The sequence below is a fragment of the Caloenas nicobarica genome, chromosome 13 (genome assembly GCF_036013445.1).
Source record: "Caloenas nicobarica isolate bCalNic1 chromosome 13, bCalNic1.hap1, whole genome shotgun sequence".
Taxonomy (NCBI): domain Eukaryota; kingdom Metazoa; phylum Chordata; class Aves; order Columbiformes; family Columbidae; genus Caloenas; species Caloenas nicobarica.
In genome coordinates, this window is record NC_088257.1 from 19382192 (window position 1) to 19400784 (window position 18593).

An 18593-nucleotide genomic window follows, 5' to 3' on the forward strand; every position below is an offset into this window, starting at 1 on the left:
GAGCCCGACCCCCCCTGGCTCCAAGCTCCTTTCAGGCAGGTCAGAGATCAGAAGGTCTCCCCTCAGCTCCTGTTCTCCAGCTGAACCCCCAGCTCCCTCAGCCGCTCCCATCACACTTGTGCTCCAGCCCCTCACCAGCTCCGTTCCCTTCTCTCAACTCGCTCCAGCACCTCAAGGCCTTTCTTGGCATGAGGGGCCCAAAACTGCCCCCAGGATCGAGGTTTGGCTTCACCAGTGCCGATATCGCTGCAGCTGTTAGTGGAAGGAGCCCTATGGTTCCTTGGTCATAATTGTGGTGCCTGTGTTATAAATTGGAGCGACCGAGCCCCGGCGTGGGGAACGACGTGCCCGGGTTCCTGCAGGGAAGGGCACAGCCAGGAGCAGTCCCGAGGGACCCTGCTTGGCAGGGGGTGACATTCATCTCCACAGAGCTCCTTGTTCCCCTTCAGGGGAGGGTTTGAGGTTGCCTCGTTAGGGCTTGATTGCGGGTTTTGCTGCCGGTGGCTGATCTGGCAGCTCCTGTGTGGGTTCAAGGTGAATCCCAGTGGCTTTTCAACTGAAAACTCGCCACCAAACTGGAAGTGTGAGGGAGCCCAGGTCGCTGTCAGGGGAGGTCCTGAGCCGGGCATCCCTCCAGATGTCAATTAACCCCATGGGTTGCGATGCCTCATTAGTCCCGGCTGCGTAGCAGGGCCCATGGCGGGCGAGCCGCGTGTTCGCTGCCCGCACACCACGCTGCTCCTGCTGCCGCCCGCGCCCGCGGGTTCTCGCACCCAGTGAGAGCTGTCACCGCTGTGCTCTAGAGAGGTGAGGAAATGCATTTTTCATAAACCTCGCAGCTCCCCGTTCCTGGTGGTCTTGGCAAGGACAGGCTGAGATACAGACACAGGGGATAGAAGCTTTTACTGGGGCAAGCAGTGTGGTGTGGGTGCTGCTGCAGGAACCGTGCGCCTGATACGTCAGCACTGGATTTTTATAACACTGAGCCTGAATTTTGCATGATTTTTAACCTTTTAATTGAGTGTCTTCGTAGGGAAGCTGGCACCTGACAAGGGCAGCAGGTTGTTATTCAACGTGAGAGCCACGAGCGAACAGCAGGAATTGGAAAACACAAAAAGCTGTTTCCAGAGAGACTGAGGACGCCAATTAAACTTTTGGCTCTTTGTGGGCCTGGCTGCAGTAGGACATGAGGGTGCCTGTGCCCCAGCTCGTGCGGGCTGTGCCGCCTTTCCTGTTAGATTGGCCAAGCTTGGGAAAGCAGAGGGTGTTAAAAAAACAAGCAAACAAACAAACCCCAACAAAACAAAAAAACCAAAAAACCAAAAACGCTGAACGCTGTCAGACTCTCAGGTTAGTCCAAACCAAGGTGTCACCTTGCAAATAGGGGCTGACAGAAATGATAGATACACACGAGGGGAAAAGTATCACTCACTTGTATGGGCTGTGCATGGGAAACTGTGGCGAGGAGCAGAAGGGAACAGGCATGGGCAGGAGGGGTGTTCTCTGGGGTTTGGGGTGATGAGGAAGGGACAAGCAGTTTGGTATGTTTGAGGTTGTGCTGTGTGGCAGCTTTCAGAAAGATGTTTGTCCCGAACATCCTAGTGAATCTCTTCTTTCCAGGCAAGTCCTAAACTGGTGCCAATCATCCCCTTTTCTGGTACGGACCTGAAGGTGCTCGTCAGTCCCGGAGCTCTGCAGAGCGAGGGTGTCGTCTGCCTGTGCAGGCAGTCGTGGAGCCCTGCAAGAGCGCCGGCCAGAAGTCCAGATAGATGCATTTTTTAATAACTAATAAATGATAAATTCAGCCCTCTGATCTCCGAGGCGCGCTCTGCTATTGCACGCTCTGTCCCGAGCGGAGCAGAAGGTCCCCCCGTCCTGCACCCAGGGCTCCCCGGCGCGGAGGCTCTGGGGTCGGAATCTCCCTGCGCCGCGGTGCTGCTGCCATCGGCGCTACCGAGCGGGCTGGGGGGCGACAGCAGCCTTGCTCCCCTCCAGCCACCCGAGCGTCAAGCGCTTGCCCTCTGGAGAGCAGCGTTTTCTGTGAACGCTGGTTTCTGAAGGAATTCATTAAGTAAATTTGATAGACTAAATGATGGTGAGGCCCCACCTCAAATCCCGGGGTCAGTTTTGGGCCCCTCACGCCAAGAAAGCCCTTGAGGTGCTGGAGCGAGTTGAGAGAAGGGAACGGAGCTGGTGAGGGGCTGGAGCACAAGTGTGATGGGAGCGGCTGAGGGAGCTGGGGGTTCAGCTGAGAACAGGAGCTGAGGGGAGACCTTCTGATCTCTGACCTGCCTGAAAGGAGCTTGGAGCCAGGGGGGGTCGGGCTCTGCTCCCCAGGAACAAGCGCCAGGACCAGAGGAAACGGCCTCAAGTTGCACCAGGGGAGGTTGAGGTTGGATCTGGGGAACAATTTCTTCCCCAAAGGGCTGTGGGGCATTGGAACAGGCTGCCCAGGGCAGTGCTGGAGTCACCATCCCTGGAGGGGTTGGACAGACGGAGATGAGGTTCTCAGGACATGGGGCAGTGCCAGGGGTGGGTTATGGTTGGACTCGATGGTCTTGAAGGTCTCTTCCAACTGAAATGATTCTATGTTTAACGTTAAAACTGCACGGGGTTGTTTGTATAAACAACAGGGTTGGAGTTGCTGGTCAGGTCGAAGGGCCGATGGTGGCTTTAGCTGTAAATGATCCGCAAAACCCATTTGTCAGCCCCTGTGTGGAGCCGTGGCCGGTGCCGAGAGCTGCCGAGCCCTCTCCTGTCGCTGGGAACATCCCCGCGCTGCTCTCGCCTCTTCCCGGCAGTGCTCGTACGAAAGCCCGACATCCAGCGGTGCAGTAACTGAGCCGGTTAGAGGGGCTGACATTAGCTAAGCAGGTAGCCTGTGGGGCCTATTAATATTTATTGTTATCATTTGTTAGTGGCGGCTATAAAAGCTGCGTGATTGCGTGGCTCTGTAAGCACATCTCTGCCATGGGTATCCTTCACCTCCCTCCCGTCCCCACTGCCCCGTGTCAGAATTTCTCCCTGTGCACTGGTCCCAGTTCAGGGCTGTGCCAGGCAGCACAGGCTGAGCCCAACGGCAGAGCTCGAGCTGCGCTTTATTCCTGTCAGCCTAAAAGCGTGGCCTCCTTGCTGCGTGGGTTCTGCATTGGCAGCCAAATACGGGAAGGTGTTCCCACAACTTCTCCTTTGTGTAGGAGTGTTCTTAACGTGCCAGAACAGAGTCCTGGTAGGAGTAAAGGATGAGGAGCAAGCAAGAAGAAGAAACTTTTTTTAAACTATTTCCTAAGCGGCGTCCATGGGATGGTCTGTGTTGCAGCTGCATGCTCTCTGCTGAAATCTTGGTTGTGTGAGGATGTCTGCAGACAAGGGGTGCTCACTGTCCCGTCTTTCACCCGTGTCTTTTGGGGCTTTGTGCCGCGGGGGGCCCTCGGGCAGGGCTCTGGGTGCAGTGGGCTCCCGCGTGGAGCTCAGCACGCTCGCTGGAGACACGAGCGCTGTCCCGGCGGCAGGATGACGAGAGCACCCTGAGCACGGCAGAAGCGGATGCAACATCAGACCCGGAGTGAAGCCGCGCGGAGCCTGTGCCAGCCCTGCGCAAGGGGTCCGTACCAGAGCATCTCGGTCCTGCCCGCTTTGTCCTGGGACAATCGGGGTTAAATGAACTGGGGCTCCATCCGGAGCATCTCACCGTCCCTTCGCTCTTCGTTATGTTTGGTTTTGGTATTCAGGGCTCTTCTTCTGCTTTGCATAAGGTGTTGGGTTCATTATTATTATTTTATTCTGTTTTAATTATTAATTTTTATTCGGATCCAGGTCTTTGATCAGTCAAGTGTATTCAGGTCTTTTCCAGGATCTTTGTAGTTTTAATGTTGAATTTAATGAAGGAGGAGATTCACTCCTGCCTCCTTTTGGGAATGTTGCTGCTTGGGACCTGGCTGTGACAGGAGGGAGCTCGGACAGACGCATGGAGCAGGAGGTCCCAGGGCTTCCCAAGTGCTTGTCGATCACATCTGGAAGATCAGGACCTGTGCTCTGTCTTATGAGAGCCATTGGGGTTTTACTACGGGCAAGTTGTCTTCCCATGGCTCCTATTTCCAGAGGAAATCCAAGAAATCCTGTGCTCCGTGCCAGAAACCACAGTGCAATGTCCAAGTCTTCAGGACTGAGTCCTGCTAAGCAGACACATGGTCATCTGGGCCTGTGTCCACCAAAACACAAGTATTTCCAGGCTGGCTTTTCTCAGCTTGGTGTGTATTTAGCAGGAGCCTTGGTGTCTCTGTGCCTCTGGGAAGAAGAGGATGATCGTACCTGCAGGTTGGTCCTGCTCACGTCTCTGAAAGCAGAGGGTTGTGCAGAGCTGGCTGTAATGAACAGGGACAGGCAGAGTGTCCTGGGGCCTCCTAGTGATCCTCCGTTTGTCCACCAGCTGTTTCCTTTCTTGCACACGGGCTGAATTTCAGAGTCAAACTGGAGGAGGCACCGGAGGAGGAGGGCCTGCCAGCCCCCCAAGGCGTCCGACTGACACTGCTCTGCTCTTCAGTAGCAATTCAGCAACAACGGCTGCTCGTCACAGATCTGGGGACCCTGTTGCTCAGAGGAAGAAAATTTGGGGTCAGGCCAGCTAAATTTCCTTCTCTTTCTCCATTGCATTGCTTATCACTTAGCACAGGCATGCCAAACTCGTTGTCACCCGGGGCCACATTTGTACAGTTACTCCTACATTTATGTAGTCCTAAAATTCCATTCAGCCCTTTGAAGGCAACCGTGAGGCCGATGTGGCCACCGGTGACAATGAGTTTGACGCCTCTGACTTACCACGTCGTGCTGGGCTCAGCACAGATACAGCATCACTGAAATGACTTTGTGTTCAAACGGGGACCTTGACACTGATGTGGTATGTGACCTGAGCACATCTCTTCAGTCAGACATCCCAATTTACACGTCTGTCTTTAAAACAGTTCCGTTAACTGTTATTGCCCATCAAGCTGTGGCTTCAGCCTAAGAGGCTGGGAGTGCTTGGAGGTTTTTGCATCACTGGTTCAGCTGAAGGGCACTTGGGACGTGTTCCTCGATGTCCTTCATCCTTTGGTTGTTCTCCAGTGCTGCCCTACGCTCAGCAAGGGGAGCCCTGCGAATTATTTGTGCTTGAAAACACACGAAGTGCTGTTGGTGCTTTCGTTATCACTGGCCGTCTTGATGAAGGGTGGCTGCACAGATATCCTGCCCGAACTAGTTAATTAGCACACAGTTTTGCAAGATTTATAATTCCTGTTCTGCGCCCTCAATCCCCAAATGAGAACAAGGATTAGCTTATTGTTATTATCACTTCCAGTTGGCCGTAAAACCGGAGCCTGGCAAGGGGGCTGGGGAGCTCTCCGGGATGTTTGTGTGCTCTCCAGGAGCAGCAGATCAGAATTCAGATGAGGCTTCAGCTGGATTTATTGGAGTGGCGCGGTCTGCGCGGTGAGCTTTGAGTCAGGACATGAAAGAGTGGTGCGTTCCCAGCAGCAGGAGGCTTTAATGAAACATGTTCCTCTTACTGACTCGCTTTGAACTGTCACCCGTGACTACGGCAGCCACATCCACGGGGCTGTGCAGCACTTACTGATGCGCAGCCAGTAAAATCAGTAAAAATGGCCCTGCTAATAGAGAACATAATGGCAACGTGATTGTTTCTGTGGCTGCCGGTGCAGCCGGGGTTTTTTGGAGCTGCAGAGAGAACCTCCCAGCATGGCAGAGCCGAGAACATCGCCTGCTCTGATGGGAGCACCGCTACTGGCAACAGAGCCTTCTTTGAGTGCCACTTTTTGCTCTTTCCCTAGTACCCGAGGATTATTGGAGGAACAAACCCGCCTGGTTCCGCGCAAGGGTTATTTGTGGTCCCCCTGGAGCGGTTCTGGCGCTGCCCGACTGCAGCTGCACGTGGGTGCTGCTGGATCCGGCACAACGTCCTTAAACCGGAGCAAACGCTCCCCGTGCAGGTGACGGCCACCGCCTGCCTGCTCCGCAGCCTGCAAGGCTTGTTCTAGAAGTGCATCGTACCCGCACGACAGCGTTCGAGGTGGAAATCCTGGCGCGCCCCCCGCGCGTCTGTCTCGTCAGGAGGTGTCAGCCTGCACAGGCTTCTCTCCAGGAGCTTTGAGCCCCCGGGTTTCACATGGTGACTCCTCCTGCCTACGTGGGACCCAAGCGAGCTGCTAATTGTTGTGCCGATATCACCTCCCGGGCGGGCAGGAGGCTTTCCAGAGCCTGTGCTGTCGTTTGCTCTCAGCCTTCTCGGTACACGTGAGCTCTATTTTTACGGGAGCACGTGTTTTCTTTCAGCCGCTGCTTTGTTGAAGTTCTTTTTCTTCTTTTTCTCTTTTTATTTCCAGGCTTGCAAGTAAAGTTTTAGGGTTACATCTATTTTTCATTATCTCAGTTTTGCTGCTTGTTTTGTAGCTAAAATAAAAAACCCACAAACTCACCAAACCTAAAAAAACCAAACCCCACTAAAAACTGCTTCCTGTGTGAGAAGCAGCAGTTTGTTAGGAGGTGTGTTGAGGAGAGGATGGAACGTCTTGGTCAGTCTGAGGTTGAGGTTCTGACCGTGGCGTTGGCCAGAAGGGCACATAGATCTGGGTGCAGATGGAGTTTGAGCCTGTGAATTCCACTCTGGGTTTCCCAGCTCAGGACCCAGGGGGTTGGTTCGTAGCCTGGTTGCACTCGGCAGTGCCTGAGAGAGACGGAGGCTTTGGCCACACGTTGTCTTTGCCTGTCTGCTGGAAACGGAGAGCTTTCTCCTGCTCCGGCTGGAGTTTCATAAGGGCTTGTGGGTCCTTGAGGTGGTTCTGTGGCCCTTTAGGAGAGAGGAGACATGCAAGGAGGACATGATTTAGTGCTAGAGTTATGGTTGGACTCGATGATCCTGAGGGTCTCTTCCAAGCGAAATGATTCTGTGATTCTATGATATCAAGGACCAGGTCGGGAATGCAAGGTGGCACTTTCACACATGCTATGAATTAAGCAGCGGAATTTGTTGCTGAGGGATGCTGTGGGTGTCAAAAGTCCAGATCTGCTCCAAAAGCAGTTAATGGGAAAAACAAAAACCCGGTTGATCTGGATTTGAGTTCAACGATAGAGGCTGCTCTTCAGGAAGACTCTGGCTCAGGAAATTTTGGAAGATGCAGAAAGGTATCAGATTTATTACTATTCGTGCTCCCTGCTCTGTTGCTTTTTCCTAGTTGTTCACCGCTGACCAGCGTGTTGCGGCGTTTTGCCTTTTCCTGGCTAAAGCAAAAACCAAGTAGGAAGAGGCAGAAGTAACAGAATGGAGTGGGGAGAGCAGACAGCAGTAAAGGGGTGGGAGGAGAGGACTCCGCTCTCTCCATGTCCCCAAAGTCTTCTTGGAGGATAGAATCACAGAATCATTTTGGTTGGAAAAGACCCCCAAGATCACTGAGTCCAACTGTTCCCCCAGCCCTGGCACTGCCCCACGTCCCTGAGAACCTCATCTCCGTCTGTCCAACCCCTCCAGGGATGGTGACTCCAGCACTGCCCTGGGCAGCCTGTTCCAATGCCCCACAGCCCTTTGGGGAAGAAATTGTTCCCCAGATCCAACCTCAACCTCCCCTGGCGCAACTTGAGGCCGTTTCCTCTGGTCCTGGCGCTTGTTCCTGGGGAGAAGGTCCTTTGGTGGCAGAGCTGGTGTTGGCTGTATCTGTGAGCCTATTTTCTGCTCTGTGGGTTAGAAGACGGTTGCTTGAAGGGAGGAAAAAATTCTGCTCTGATGGGCCGTCCTGATGGACAGCAGAGACAGATATTTAGGACTGAGTGTATGGGAGGAAATTCTTTAAAACCTGGACAGGAGTAGGAGCAGACTTGATGGAGCGATGAGTAATGAAGGAGTGTTTGAACGGAACTAATCAGTCCCATCTTCTTGCAAAAGACCTCATTTAGTTTAATTTAGCAGCGTGTAAATTTAGAGCCCATCAAAGGCAGCTCTTCTCCAGCCCGTGTGCTGGTGGCTGCTCCGTCCCCAGCCCAGCGCTGCGGGTGGGTTTGGAGCCTCGTGTTGCGAAGGTAGCGGGGACACGATGTGCGTGGGGACACACGGAGCGATGGGGACACGATGTGCGTGGGGACACACGGAGCGATGGGGACACGATGTGCGTGGGGACACACGGAGCGATGGGGACACGAGCTCTGTGCCAGCGGGACTGGCAGCCCTAAGAGCAGGACCCTTTTTTTCCCCCTTTTCTGGTTCGGCGGGTGGTCTGTGGTGGGCCAGGGCGCTCTGAGCACCAGGGAAAGCCTCGGCCCCCCAGGAACCACCAAGCAAACCTTGCTCACCTCTGCAAAATATTGTTTTCTTCAAGCAAAGCCCATGTATGGACTTCGATAAACTCCTGATCCTTTGACGGCTGGTAGTTTTGTGTAATTTGGATTAAGGCAGCTACTTCTGTGTTTAAAATGAGGCACAGGCAGAAGCAGCCTTTGCAGGATTGAACTGATTTTTAGATTTCCTTGTTGTTGTCATCCATGGCACTAACAAAATGGTTTTAAACAAGACTTGCAAGTCTCTTCATATTTTCCCAGAGACATATAAGCCCCTGTGGGGTCATTATGAGCTACTTTGTTGTTACCTGTCATAAACTCCATTAGCACTAAGATCGGCACCTCTTGCTGCCCCACGCGCTGACACCTTGAGGTGTTCCGTGTCTGCGGAGTCGCACCCCAAACCCATGCTGTGTTGCAAAATGTCACGTAAAGAATACTGAAACCTGTGAAAACATGGACTAAAACACTGTTGGTTGTGTTTTTCTTTGTATTTTAGGCTGGCGGCGATGTCTCACTGGGCTGGTCTCCTCTCCACCGCTGCCAAAGTCAACTTGCTGGTGTTGCTGGTTTCTGCGGTGTTTTCCTGGCCAAGCCGAAGCGACAGAGTTCCCGTAAGTGTCGGCTGCTCCAGCTGAGGGTTGCGCTCGCAAAGGCTTGTCCGGCCGCCGAGTCTTTCTGCAGGGCCAAGCAGGGTGTTGAGTGACCTCTGCTCAACAGCGGGTCTGCAGTAACGTCTCAGAGGGGCCGATTTCTCCAGGGCCCTTGCCTCACCCCAGGAAATCCAGAATGCGCTCGATCCGGCGAGTCTGCGACGGTAACGGTGCAACTCGAGTATCTCTCTTGTTGCTGGGTGTCACTTTTTCTACTCGGAGTTGTCACACGTTCCCCCGGTGGCAAGAGGCAAAGCTAGTTATGTGTCTTGTGGCGAGAAGAAGGGAGGAGATGTCCTCGGTTAGGTTCCTAGCTGTGCCCCTGTTGAGTCAGGCTTAGAAGAGCCTCCTCTCAGGTCCCTGCATCCCACGTGCCCGGATTTTGCTCCTTGCAGCATTATTGTGGAGCTGCAGTCGCGGGGAGCAGACGCTGTGGGCCCGTTTGCACTTGTAGGGATGTGCAAAACAAACCCCGCGTGGATTCTGCTCCTGAGCCCGGTGCCCGACCAGCAGATCTGGAAAGTGCCCTCGAGGAGCTGGCACGAGACACGCTGTGCAGCAGCCAGAGTGGTTTGGGGTTAGTTCAGTTAATGCTGTGGCTTAAAACAGGGGGTGTCGCAGCAGCACTGGCCTGGGGGATCACCGGTCCCCGTGTCCCTGGACACTGGCTCCTGCCTTTGCGTTGCAGCTCGCTGCTCTGTAGGTTGTGTGATGCAGTTTTTTGGGGGCTGTTTAAATACACGGGCCCACCTGGAGTCACGTAACGATGAGATAATTCATCATTATTTCAGGGAGGGAGAGGAGGAGGCTGGAGCAGAGTCATCCCAGCTGGAGAACAGCCACCCAGGGCCAGGGACACAGATTGGCCCCGAGGGTCAGGCAGGATTAATGCAATTTGGGGTTCGCTCTCCCATCGCCCCGCTTACACCGGCTCCGTGGTGGGGACATCCCTCCTCTATTGCAGACACACTGTGGGTTGTCTCCAACCCTCCCTGCTGAGGCCCTTCAGCTTCTTTCAGACCGATAAAGCAAGGAGGTTTTTGCCTATTGTTCTTTAGAAAACATCTTTCTTTCTACTATTTTAATTATAGAAACAAACTGAAAAGGATTCTACCTAATTTCCACATAAACAAACAATCGCTTTTGTGGTGTAGCCTATTTTTGCCAGAAATATTAATGAAAACACGGTATTGCAAAGGAACTGCGGGCCAAGCAGTGGCAGTAACATTTAACCGAACCAAGTCACATCGCCTTATCCTCCCCGAACGTTTAGGCCGTGGCACTTCTCTGAAGCAGAGCCGGTAAACATCAGCCATCTCCATTATGTGTTTCAACAGATAGAGCACTTGGAGGCCTGTTGGTAAATTTACAGTGGCCTGTATTGTTAAGTCCCTCTTGGATAATAATATAACAGCGTAAATAAGCCGAGTAATAACTGCTCTGACTCATTTATTTTAGTCCTGTTGAGTCTTGGCTCAGAAAATGTTAACATTGATTTTCATCTGCAGAACCTGGCTTTGTATGTTTATTATTGTTACTGAGCTTTAACCATTTGTCATAATTTTAACAATTCCAAGCCTCCGATGCACTAAGTGAAAGCAGCAGCTGAGCTGTTTCCCCATGTGTTTCTGAAATTTCCATCCCTTTTGACAGATAAAATAAAACCATTCCACAGGTTTGTCAGCCGTCCTTGTGTGTCACCACTGTCATCACTAATTGTACGTGTTTTGCTCAGGCTGACGTTTCTTTTGCTCAGAAACACTCTCCTAGGCTGGGTAATGGATATTTATATGCAAAGCACCCAAATTCTGCCAGAAAATATGCACGTGTTTTTTTCCAAGGAGTGGAAGAAGTCAAGGCAGAACATGGCCTAAAGTTTCCAGTTAACCTCTTAATTAACTTCTTTTTGTTTTCCCTGTGAAAACTTTCTAAGGGTTACTATCAAAATACTTCATGAAGTGAGCTGTAACTATTCTAATTGCCAACAATTAGGAATAATCTTTCCGTATAGGCTGGTTATTTGGAATTATTCAGCAGTGTCATCCTTGGCGATACCAGCAGCTGATAATACTCCCTGCAACAGAAACGGCACTGTCTGGACGATCACTCAGCTTATCTGTTCCTGCGCAAAGCAGAACAGCACGGACCAGCTTCCCAAGCGGTTAAACGCCTCTTGTGAGATAGCGCGAGGTCGTTACTCACTCTGCACTCTCTATAATTTCACCCCTTGCAGTTTTACACGACTCTCACCAGCTCCATGGGGAGACTTCGCGATGAACGGCGCGGTTTCCCTCGCAGCAAGGAGGGTTTTTTCCTGCTTTTCATCCTCGTTTTTTCCCTTTGCGTGAGGCCGCGCCGCTCGCGCCGGCTGATGCGCCGCAGCCCGAGGTAGCAGGTGGTGATTGAAGCGCTGCCTTGTTGTTTTAAGAGACTTCGAGGACACCGGGAACGGGTAAAGAAAAGGGTGCTGGCGTTTTTATTGTGTGGGCAATTCAGCGTGTTTTCCCTGTGTCCTATTTTGGAAACAGCTGAACTATTTTAGCTGAAATCTTCTCCAAGCCTGAAATAAGTGCATTTAGGGAAAAAAAACCCAACAACAACAACAAAAAAAGACCAACAAAAACCCAACAACCCAACGCTTGAGGTGTTCCACTCATGTGGAAAATTTCAGCTGAAAAAGTTAAGTTTGACATATTTTTAGGCGAGGGAAAACAGGGTCTTACAATGTTACACAACCCTAATAATAGTCAGGGCTCCTGGCTCTAGTGTGATGTAGGTGAGGCTCTGCAAAAGCTTGTTTCAAACCTGCAGCCTGCGCTGGAATAGGAAATAAGCTGCGTTGCTTTGTTCAGCACAAATGTCATGCTAGTTATGCATGTTTAACCTTTAGTATACTTTAAATCTAAATTTAACCATGTGGAAAGAATCTCAGATGTCAAAAAAAAAAAATCTGCTGGCGATGGAAAAAATTTTGTATTCTCAGCCGGCACTAAATTACCCAGATGCAATTGCTAATGAGCTGAATCTCTTCTCTCCGAAAGGAGTTTGCCCTCACAAAAATAGAAGAGAGTGACATGAAAGATGACAGCGGGAAGGAGCCGGTGACAGAAGATGATGCTGATCCTGAAGACCTGGAAGTGTTTTACCCCACACACCAGTGGCAAACCATCCGGCCAGGTAATGTGCTGCTGCCTAACGACAGCGTTCCGGCGCCACGGGAGCTTGCAGAACCACCCCATTCCTGCGTGTTCCCATGACAATGTGTTATTTTACTGGTGTTCAGGCAAAGAGGTTTGGACCTGGGACAGGAGACCATCGCCGACCTGGCGAGTGGTTGCTCAAGTGCTTTCGGTTCCCTGGAGCAGGTCGAGGGGCTGCTGATCACATCAGAGGTGCTGACGTGTCTCTGTCACCAGCTCAAAACCCCTTTTTCTCTTTGCACGCTTGTCAAGCGACAGGTTTTATAACATCCCAGGTCTGCTGTGCGAAACGCTGCTCGGTGGTGATCCGATTCAGGCTCCTCGATGTAACGCCGCGCAGTGTTTTAACAATGGGCTTTCTGTTCCTTGGCTGTTGGAAATCCAGCTTTTATCCCCGTCTGTCCATCCCACAGAAAACATCTTCCCTTTTAATTTGGTTGGTATCTTTTATTAGATGTGCATGGGACATGTGCAGTGAGAAAACACTGGTGAGCAGGCGGCTTTGCTGCAAAAACCCCTGTGCTGGGAAGGGCTCTGGAGAGGATGAGCCGGTTTAAACACACGCAGATGCGTGTGTGTGCACATATTTTGGCAATTAGGACGATCAGTAAGCCTGCCTCTGGGGTCTTGGGCCAGGTATTTAATCCACTTGTGCTTTGGTGTCCTTATGTATATGCAGGTGCAATAACTTCCCGCCTCAGAAGGGTGAACTAAGTAGTAATTAATTTGTATAAAGTGCTCTGAATTGAAAAGAGCTTTACCCTGTGCTCAGTATTATCACTGAAAGTGTAAATACGGGATCCGTTTGTCTTGAAATTCCTGCCAGATAGAGCAGAATGACTTTTCCAAATGTAAATCTTTGTATTGCATAAAAGTCTAGCAAAAGCTCCTAAATTTCACGAAGCTGCAGTATATACTTATATTCCATTTTTGTACCATTATGTATGGAAGGCGTGTGGTGTCCCTGCTTAGTATTCAGACTGGCAGATCCCCCCCCCTTGTTGAAGCAGAATATGGGTATTTTTGCAGTTGTTACAATCGTCATTGCTGGTTTTGTTCAGAAGCACCTTCTCCATTGCTGGAGTGTCTCGTTCCACTTTATTTCTGTAGCAATTCCACATTGGGCTGTGGAAGGGGGGAGCTTGTCAGCATCCAGCTCAGAAGCTTTATTTCTCCTGCCCGCCTCCCCGGGCGCCCCGCGCCGCCTGCCCTTGTGTCCCCGCAGCACACGGGGCCAGTCTTTCCGGGGAAACAAAAGGTTCGATTTAGAATCTGGATCTTCAATTTTGAATAGCAGAAGGGAGCTCAGAGTTGCGTTTCCCCCCGTCACGCTCCTGTTTCATCTTATTTCTGTTCTCAGCTCAACACAGGATTTTGACGCTTCTGTCCGGTCCCACAGTTGCTTTTCTTTTATACATATATTTCCAGTTTTACTCGGCTGTTTTTCCAGTTCCTTCTTGCTAATTGCATCAAACTGCGTTTCCGCCGAGACTGCAGCAGTGTCACCAGCCCGTAACCTGTCACATCTCCCCACCTAATTCAATTGTTATTGTAGATGTACCGCTGCTCCGTGCGGTTGTTCCCTCGCTGCCTGCGATGTGAGCGGGGTTTTGATCAAGCGCTTTCTTGCACTCGGAGCACACTTCAAGCTGCTGGAGGCAGCTGGATGCAAATACGGAGAGACAGGTACCCTAAGAGCTCTGCCGCCTGTGATCTGGAAGCCAGGAGATCAGTTGTCTCCTCTGCCAGCCAGCCGGGAGCTGACGGGCTGCGGGAAGGTGGGTGAAACTTCACCAAGTCCTTTAACACTTTGTTAGGCATCGCTTCTGTCACACTCGGCGCTAAATAATGCACCAGGCGCGGCAGAGTTTGACAGAAACTTGGAAAAGTCTCCCAGCGCCTCCATTATTTTACATTTTTTCCGTTATCTGAGGAAACGAAGGCTACATCTGCAGGGCTTTTCGCTCTGTTCTTGGTTGTTGTCCGTAGGAACTTGCAGGCTACTTGGGTTTTAGCGAGCGGGGTGGCAGTGTCCTCTGAACCCCTGCTCAGATCACGTCTCGTGCTCCGGTGGCTGTTCCACCGCAGGCAGAATGTTTTTTGCAGCTTTGCTTCCTCCTATGTTTTTTTTTTTCCTTTCTGAATGCGCTTTCCCCAGGTGCCAGCACCCTTGTGAGCTGCAAGCCCTCTGGAGAAAGCCAGCAGAGGTGACTGCCTTTTGTTCCGCTTGCGTTGAGCTGTTCCAGGGGCAGGGAGGTGAGTCTGTCAGCACACAGGAGCACCCGACCGCTTTTCAAGGTGGTCTTGCCTGATGGTTGTGGCAACCAAAGGCTGATCCTTAGTCTGTGGGATGGCAGAGGTGAATGGAAGGATTGGATGGTGTTGATGGTCTTCTCTTGGCAGTTTTCATGGGGGTTCTGTATATAAAAGCATTTCTTCCTTGTTTCCAAGTGACCTCAAAGCTGCCAAGCAAAGTTCTAGAGCACATGAAGGCTTCATTTCCTGGGAAATTCCTACTTTTGTAGTTTGGACACCTTGTGTCCCTCTGTTTTACTGATCATTTCTGATGATGATGGAAGGTTGGATTGTTCTGACCATGTAGTCGTATCACTGACCAGCAGATTTTCCACCCGACATTAGGGTCAGAAGCAGCTCCTCTGGGAAGACATTGCTGTGAAGATTAAGGAAAAGTATCTAAGAGGCAAGGGTTTAAATGAGAAAGAAAAGGGGGTTAATTGACCGGGGTGGTGCAGTGTCTCTGCAGACGGGCTCTGCCCATGTCCACGCCAGCGGCACTTTCCTGCTCCCCGATGTGGCAGAAACTCCCTGGCAGGTTTCTCAGCTGACAGTTTGAAGTTGGGAGTTAATGTGTCCAGTTTCCAAATCCTGGTGGACCAAGCAAGAACCTCATCTGCCCTAACTATCTGTATGCTTTCCATTTGAAGCCGACAGTGGGGCACAGAAAAACTTCCTTTGGTCCAGAGCAGCTCCCTGCAGACGGGGAAATGGAGCAAAATCTTGCACTGGTGATTGAAAAGTTGCAGCGTTGGATCTCTCAGGTTTGGACAGCATGTTTCGGTATCTAGCCAGGCAGAGCATCCGTTGCAGGAGCTCGGCTTGCCCGTACGTTTTGCTGTGGTTAATCTTCTGGCTTGCAGAGCTCTGTGCTGATACCTGCAGCTACTCTGTGGCATTCGTACCGTTCAGAGTCATTTTCCTAAGTGCCTAATTATATTGCAGTTAAAAAATAAGAAGCCATGGCTGCCGCTGTTGATCAAACTGCCGGAGTGAAGTTGATGTGAGCGTGCTGTTGTTGCTGCATCTGCAAAGATGAGACCATTTTATGTTCAGCAGGGAGCCGATGATGCATTGCTTAGCATTTAAATATCCATGGCTGCAGCTTCCCGGGGTCCTCGGGCTGCTTTCCCTGTCAGTAGCTATGTTTGCTGTTTGTACTTGTCTCGGGTCTCCTTTGGTGCACAAACAAGGTTTTACATGTATGGAAACGCAGTTCTCAAAGAAAGCGTTCACTTGGGGAGGTAATTTCAGAAGCTGCTTTGATGGACTTTCCGTGGTTTGACTAGAAAGAGCAGGACTCGGGATGGGGCGTAACTCAGTCTGGTTTCATTGCTGGTCTTTGTCTTTCAAGAGGTTTCGGTGTCTGAGCGAAGCGGCGCTGCTGGAGGCTGAGGAGAGGTGTTTGGAGCTGGGAGGAGAAGGTGCTGGCAGCTGGATCCTTCCTTTGGTCCGGAGTTCCGTGCAGATGCTGCGGCCCGGCGGGGATTCCTTCCCTCTGCTCAGCTCCTGCTGCTCGCAGGATGTCCTGAGCTGGACCCGCTCCTGCTAATTGCTGTGCTCAATTAATGAATCTCTCCAAACCATTGCTTTCTGGGTGACCTAGACCTAACTCAAGCAGTTACGTGCAGGTCTCTGAAACGTTTATGTCAGCACGGGCAAGAGAGGGCTGTGAAATACGGCATTAAACCACCAGGGTATGCTTGTTTTTGCAAAGCTTGATGTGTGTAATCCAGGAAATCGGAGCCTCATCAGATCAGCTCAGATTTGCATGAAGAGGGAAGGCAAATGAGATTTTAAAAACCTCATTTATACCACATGAAATGCTCGGTTTTTTGCTTTTTGTTTTTTGGGTTTTTTTTAATAAAATAACTTGTTACGGATGTGCAGAGGGGAAAAATCTCAACTGTGGAATTATTATAATTTTCCCTGGCCAGCAACAGGGAGAGCTGCAGGGTGATTAGAGCAGGTAGGAAAGCCCAGGCAGTCTTGGGAGCAATTGCAAACATTCGGTGCTTGGAGGTGGAGTTATGGCCACCAGCAGCTCTCCCTCTGCTTCTTTTCCATCTGACCTGATGTCCTAAATGTATCTCATGCCTGTCCTTCTGTTTATTACCGTGTGCCTTCGTGCCCTCCTCTCTCGGCTTCTCCATCCCTGTGGGCTTTCTTTGACTTCTCTCCTTCTCATCACACCGGCTTGTGCTTAATTCCTCCTTACACTGAAAGTCGGCTCTGGCAGAAGTGCTGTGGCTGCAGCTCCCCGTGCTGCACCAGGCTCTGGCGCGGGGCACAGGAGGGCAGACACGTAAAATAAATCCAGTTCTCTGTGCCTCGCTCCTCTGAGAGGGATAACGGTGTTTCCTGCCTGTCGCGGGTAAGAGGCAGGACCGGGACTGCTCCAGAGACGCTTGGGGAGCCTGCGGACAGGAGGTGTCACAGCCGCTGTTTGAGCAGGGAAGGTGTGAAGCACGCCAGCTTTTGGACATGGAAATACTGTCTGTATGTGCGTCTTTCCCTCCGGCTCAGCTGGGAGCAGTGCTGTCACCCGTCTCCAGCCTTTCTCCACGTTATCCGCTTGGATTTTCTTTACCGGCAGGTTCCCGGAGCTGGGGAGTCACAGGATGGTCCTTGTCACGCCGTCTCCCTTCAGCGCGCACTAGGGCAGCGGGGAGCAGGACGGTGTCCCGGCTCTGGGGCAGAGCTGGCGCCAGCGTCCCCACGGGCTGCCGGGGGAGGTGATGCTGGGAGCATCGCGGCCCTGGACCTGCATAGTCAAACCTCCCGTGAAACGGCAGCGAATGTGGGTGAGCTGGGCCCTGGGGCATAACGCCGGCCTTGCCGGGGAGGATGGAGCTGCAGAGCCTTTGCCGTTCACTAACAAATGGGAAACCAGAGCAAATAACAGAAATTTATAGGCTGGTAACTGAACGTGCGTGTTAAAAAAAAAAAAATAGACTCCCAAGTTATAAAAACACTCTCCTTCTCTAATTTGACAAATGTAGCAATGCTATTTTGATTATATATTTTGTAGCATGTTGTAAATGCAGTGTGTATACCTTTAAATTTTAATGATGTGAGACCTCAGAACTGTGTAGCTCCTGGAACTAAATCATTCCTGGGAACTGGGCAGAAATGGATGGTTGTGTGTCAGTACCCTTGATGTGCAGGTTGTAATGAAGCGGAGCGGCCGGGGTTGGTGGCTGTGCCCCGTGTTCGGCTCGGCCCGGTGCTGCTCTGGCTCCGTTCCCCGGGTTTTCTCTCTGCTCTTCCATGATCTGGGAAGTTCTGCAGTCGTTGTTTTCCCAGCACATCCATGAGGGTGTCAGGCTCGGTATTTGTGAGATGAAATGGCGGCTGATTTCCCCCTTGTCCCCCACAAACGCAGCTAAAACTTGTGTTGTCTTCTGTCATTTCAAGAACTGCCAGTATCCTGGCAGCAGCAGCGTTGGTGAGAAAAAACTCTAAATTTACTACGTGGATTGCTCAGGTTTAGGAGCAGAGCGTGGCTGAGATGGGTTTTCGGTGAATACTGTCCCTTACTGGCCATGGTGTTACTAGTTTCATTAAACAAACTGGTTATAAGAGTCTTTTGCAGTGATTCATATACCGCCAAAAACTAATTAAGCATCTGAGCAGCTGAGATAAAAGTTTTCAGCTTCTCTAACACGTAGCCCTGGGCTTGGATGTTGGGCATAACCGAAACAGGGTGTAGTGGTGTGTCCTCCGAGGAGATGCGCTGCGACTCGTGCCTGCGCCGTGGATGCCCCACGGTGTGTTACAGGTTTGTTATAACGTGGTTATAAACCAGGGGATGGAGCTGTTTGAGAGCCAAACAGCTTGTTTTTGTGCAACAGGAGGAAGTTAAGCTGCATTTTTCAAAATATTTTCAAGCTCAGCTTTAATGATGCTCTGACTGGTGGTGTTATAATGTAACATTAGCAAAGAGAATAAGGCGGTATAGCAGCCGACATAAGCACTGGGAATCATCCATATGGTTAAATTTGCATTGTTTGGAAGGGAAAAAGTCCCTTGAAAGAAGAGAGACACTGTTTCCCATTCCTCTCTTTTATCTTCTTGCTGCCAAGCCAGGGATGCTGTGAGCACGTGGGCTGGTGGGAGATGCTTC

The 18593-nt window shown here is 51.2% G+C and overlaps 1 protein-coding gene across 2 annotated transcripts in view; it reads left to right on the forward strand.

The window, feature by feature from the left end:
- SIL1 (SIL1 nucleotide exchange factor) overlaps nucleotides 1-18593 on the forward strand; it is a 100247-nt gene that overhangs the window by 15660 nt on the left and 65994 nt on the right. For both annotated transcript variants that reach the window (XM_065644018.1, XM_065644017.1), the window contains exons 3-4: nucleotides 8819-8933; nucleotides 12014-12149. In XM_065644018.1, coding sequence (XP_065500090.1) covers nucleotides 8829-8933; nucleotides 12014-12149 — 241 coding nt within the window. In that variant the 5' untranslated portion in view covers nucleotides 8819-8828. The remainder of the gene's footprint in view (nucleotides 1-8818; nucleotides 8934-12013; nucleotides 12150-18593) is intronic.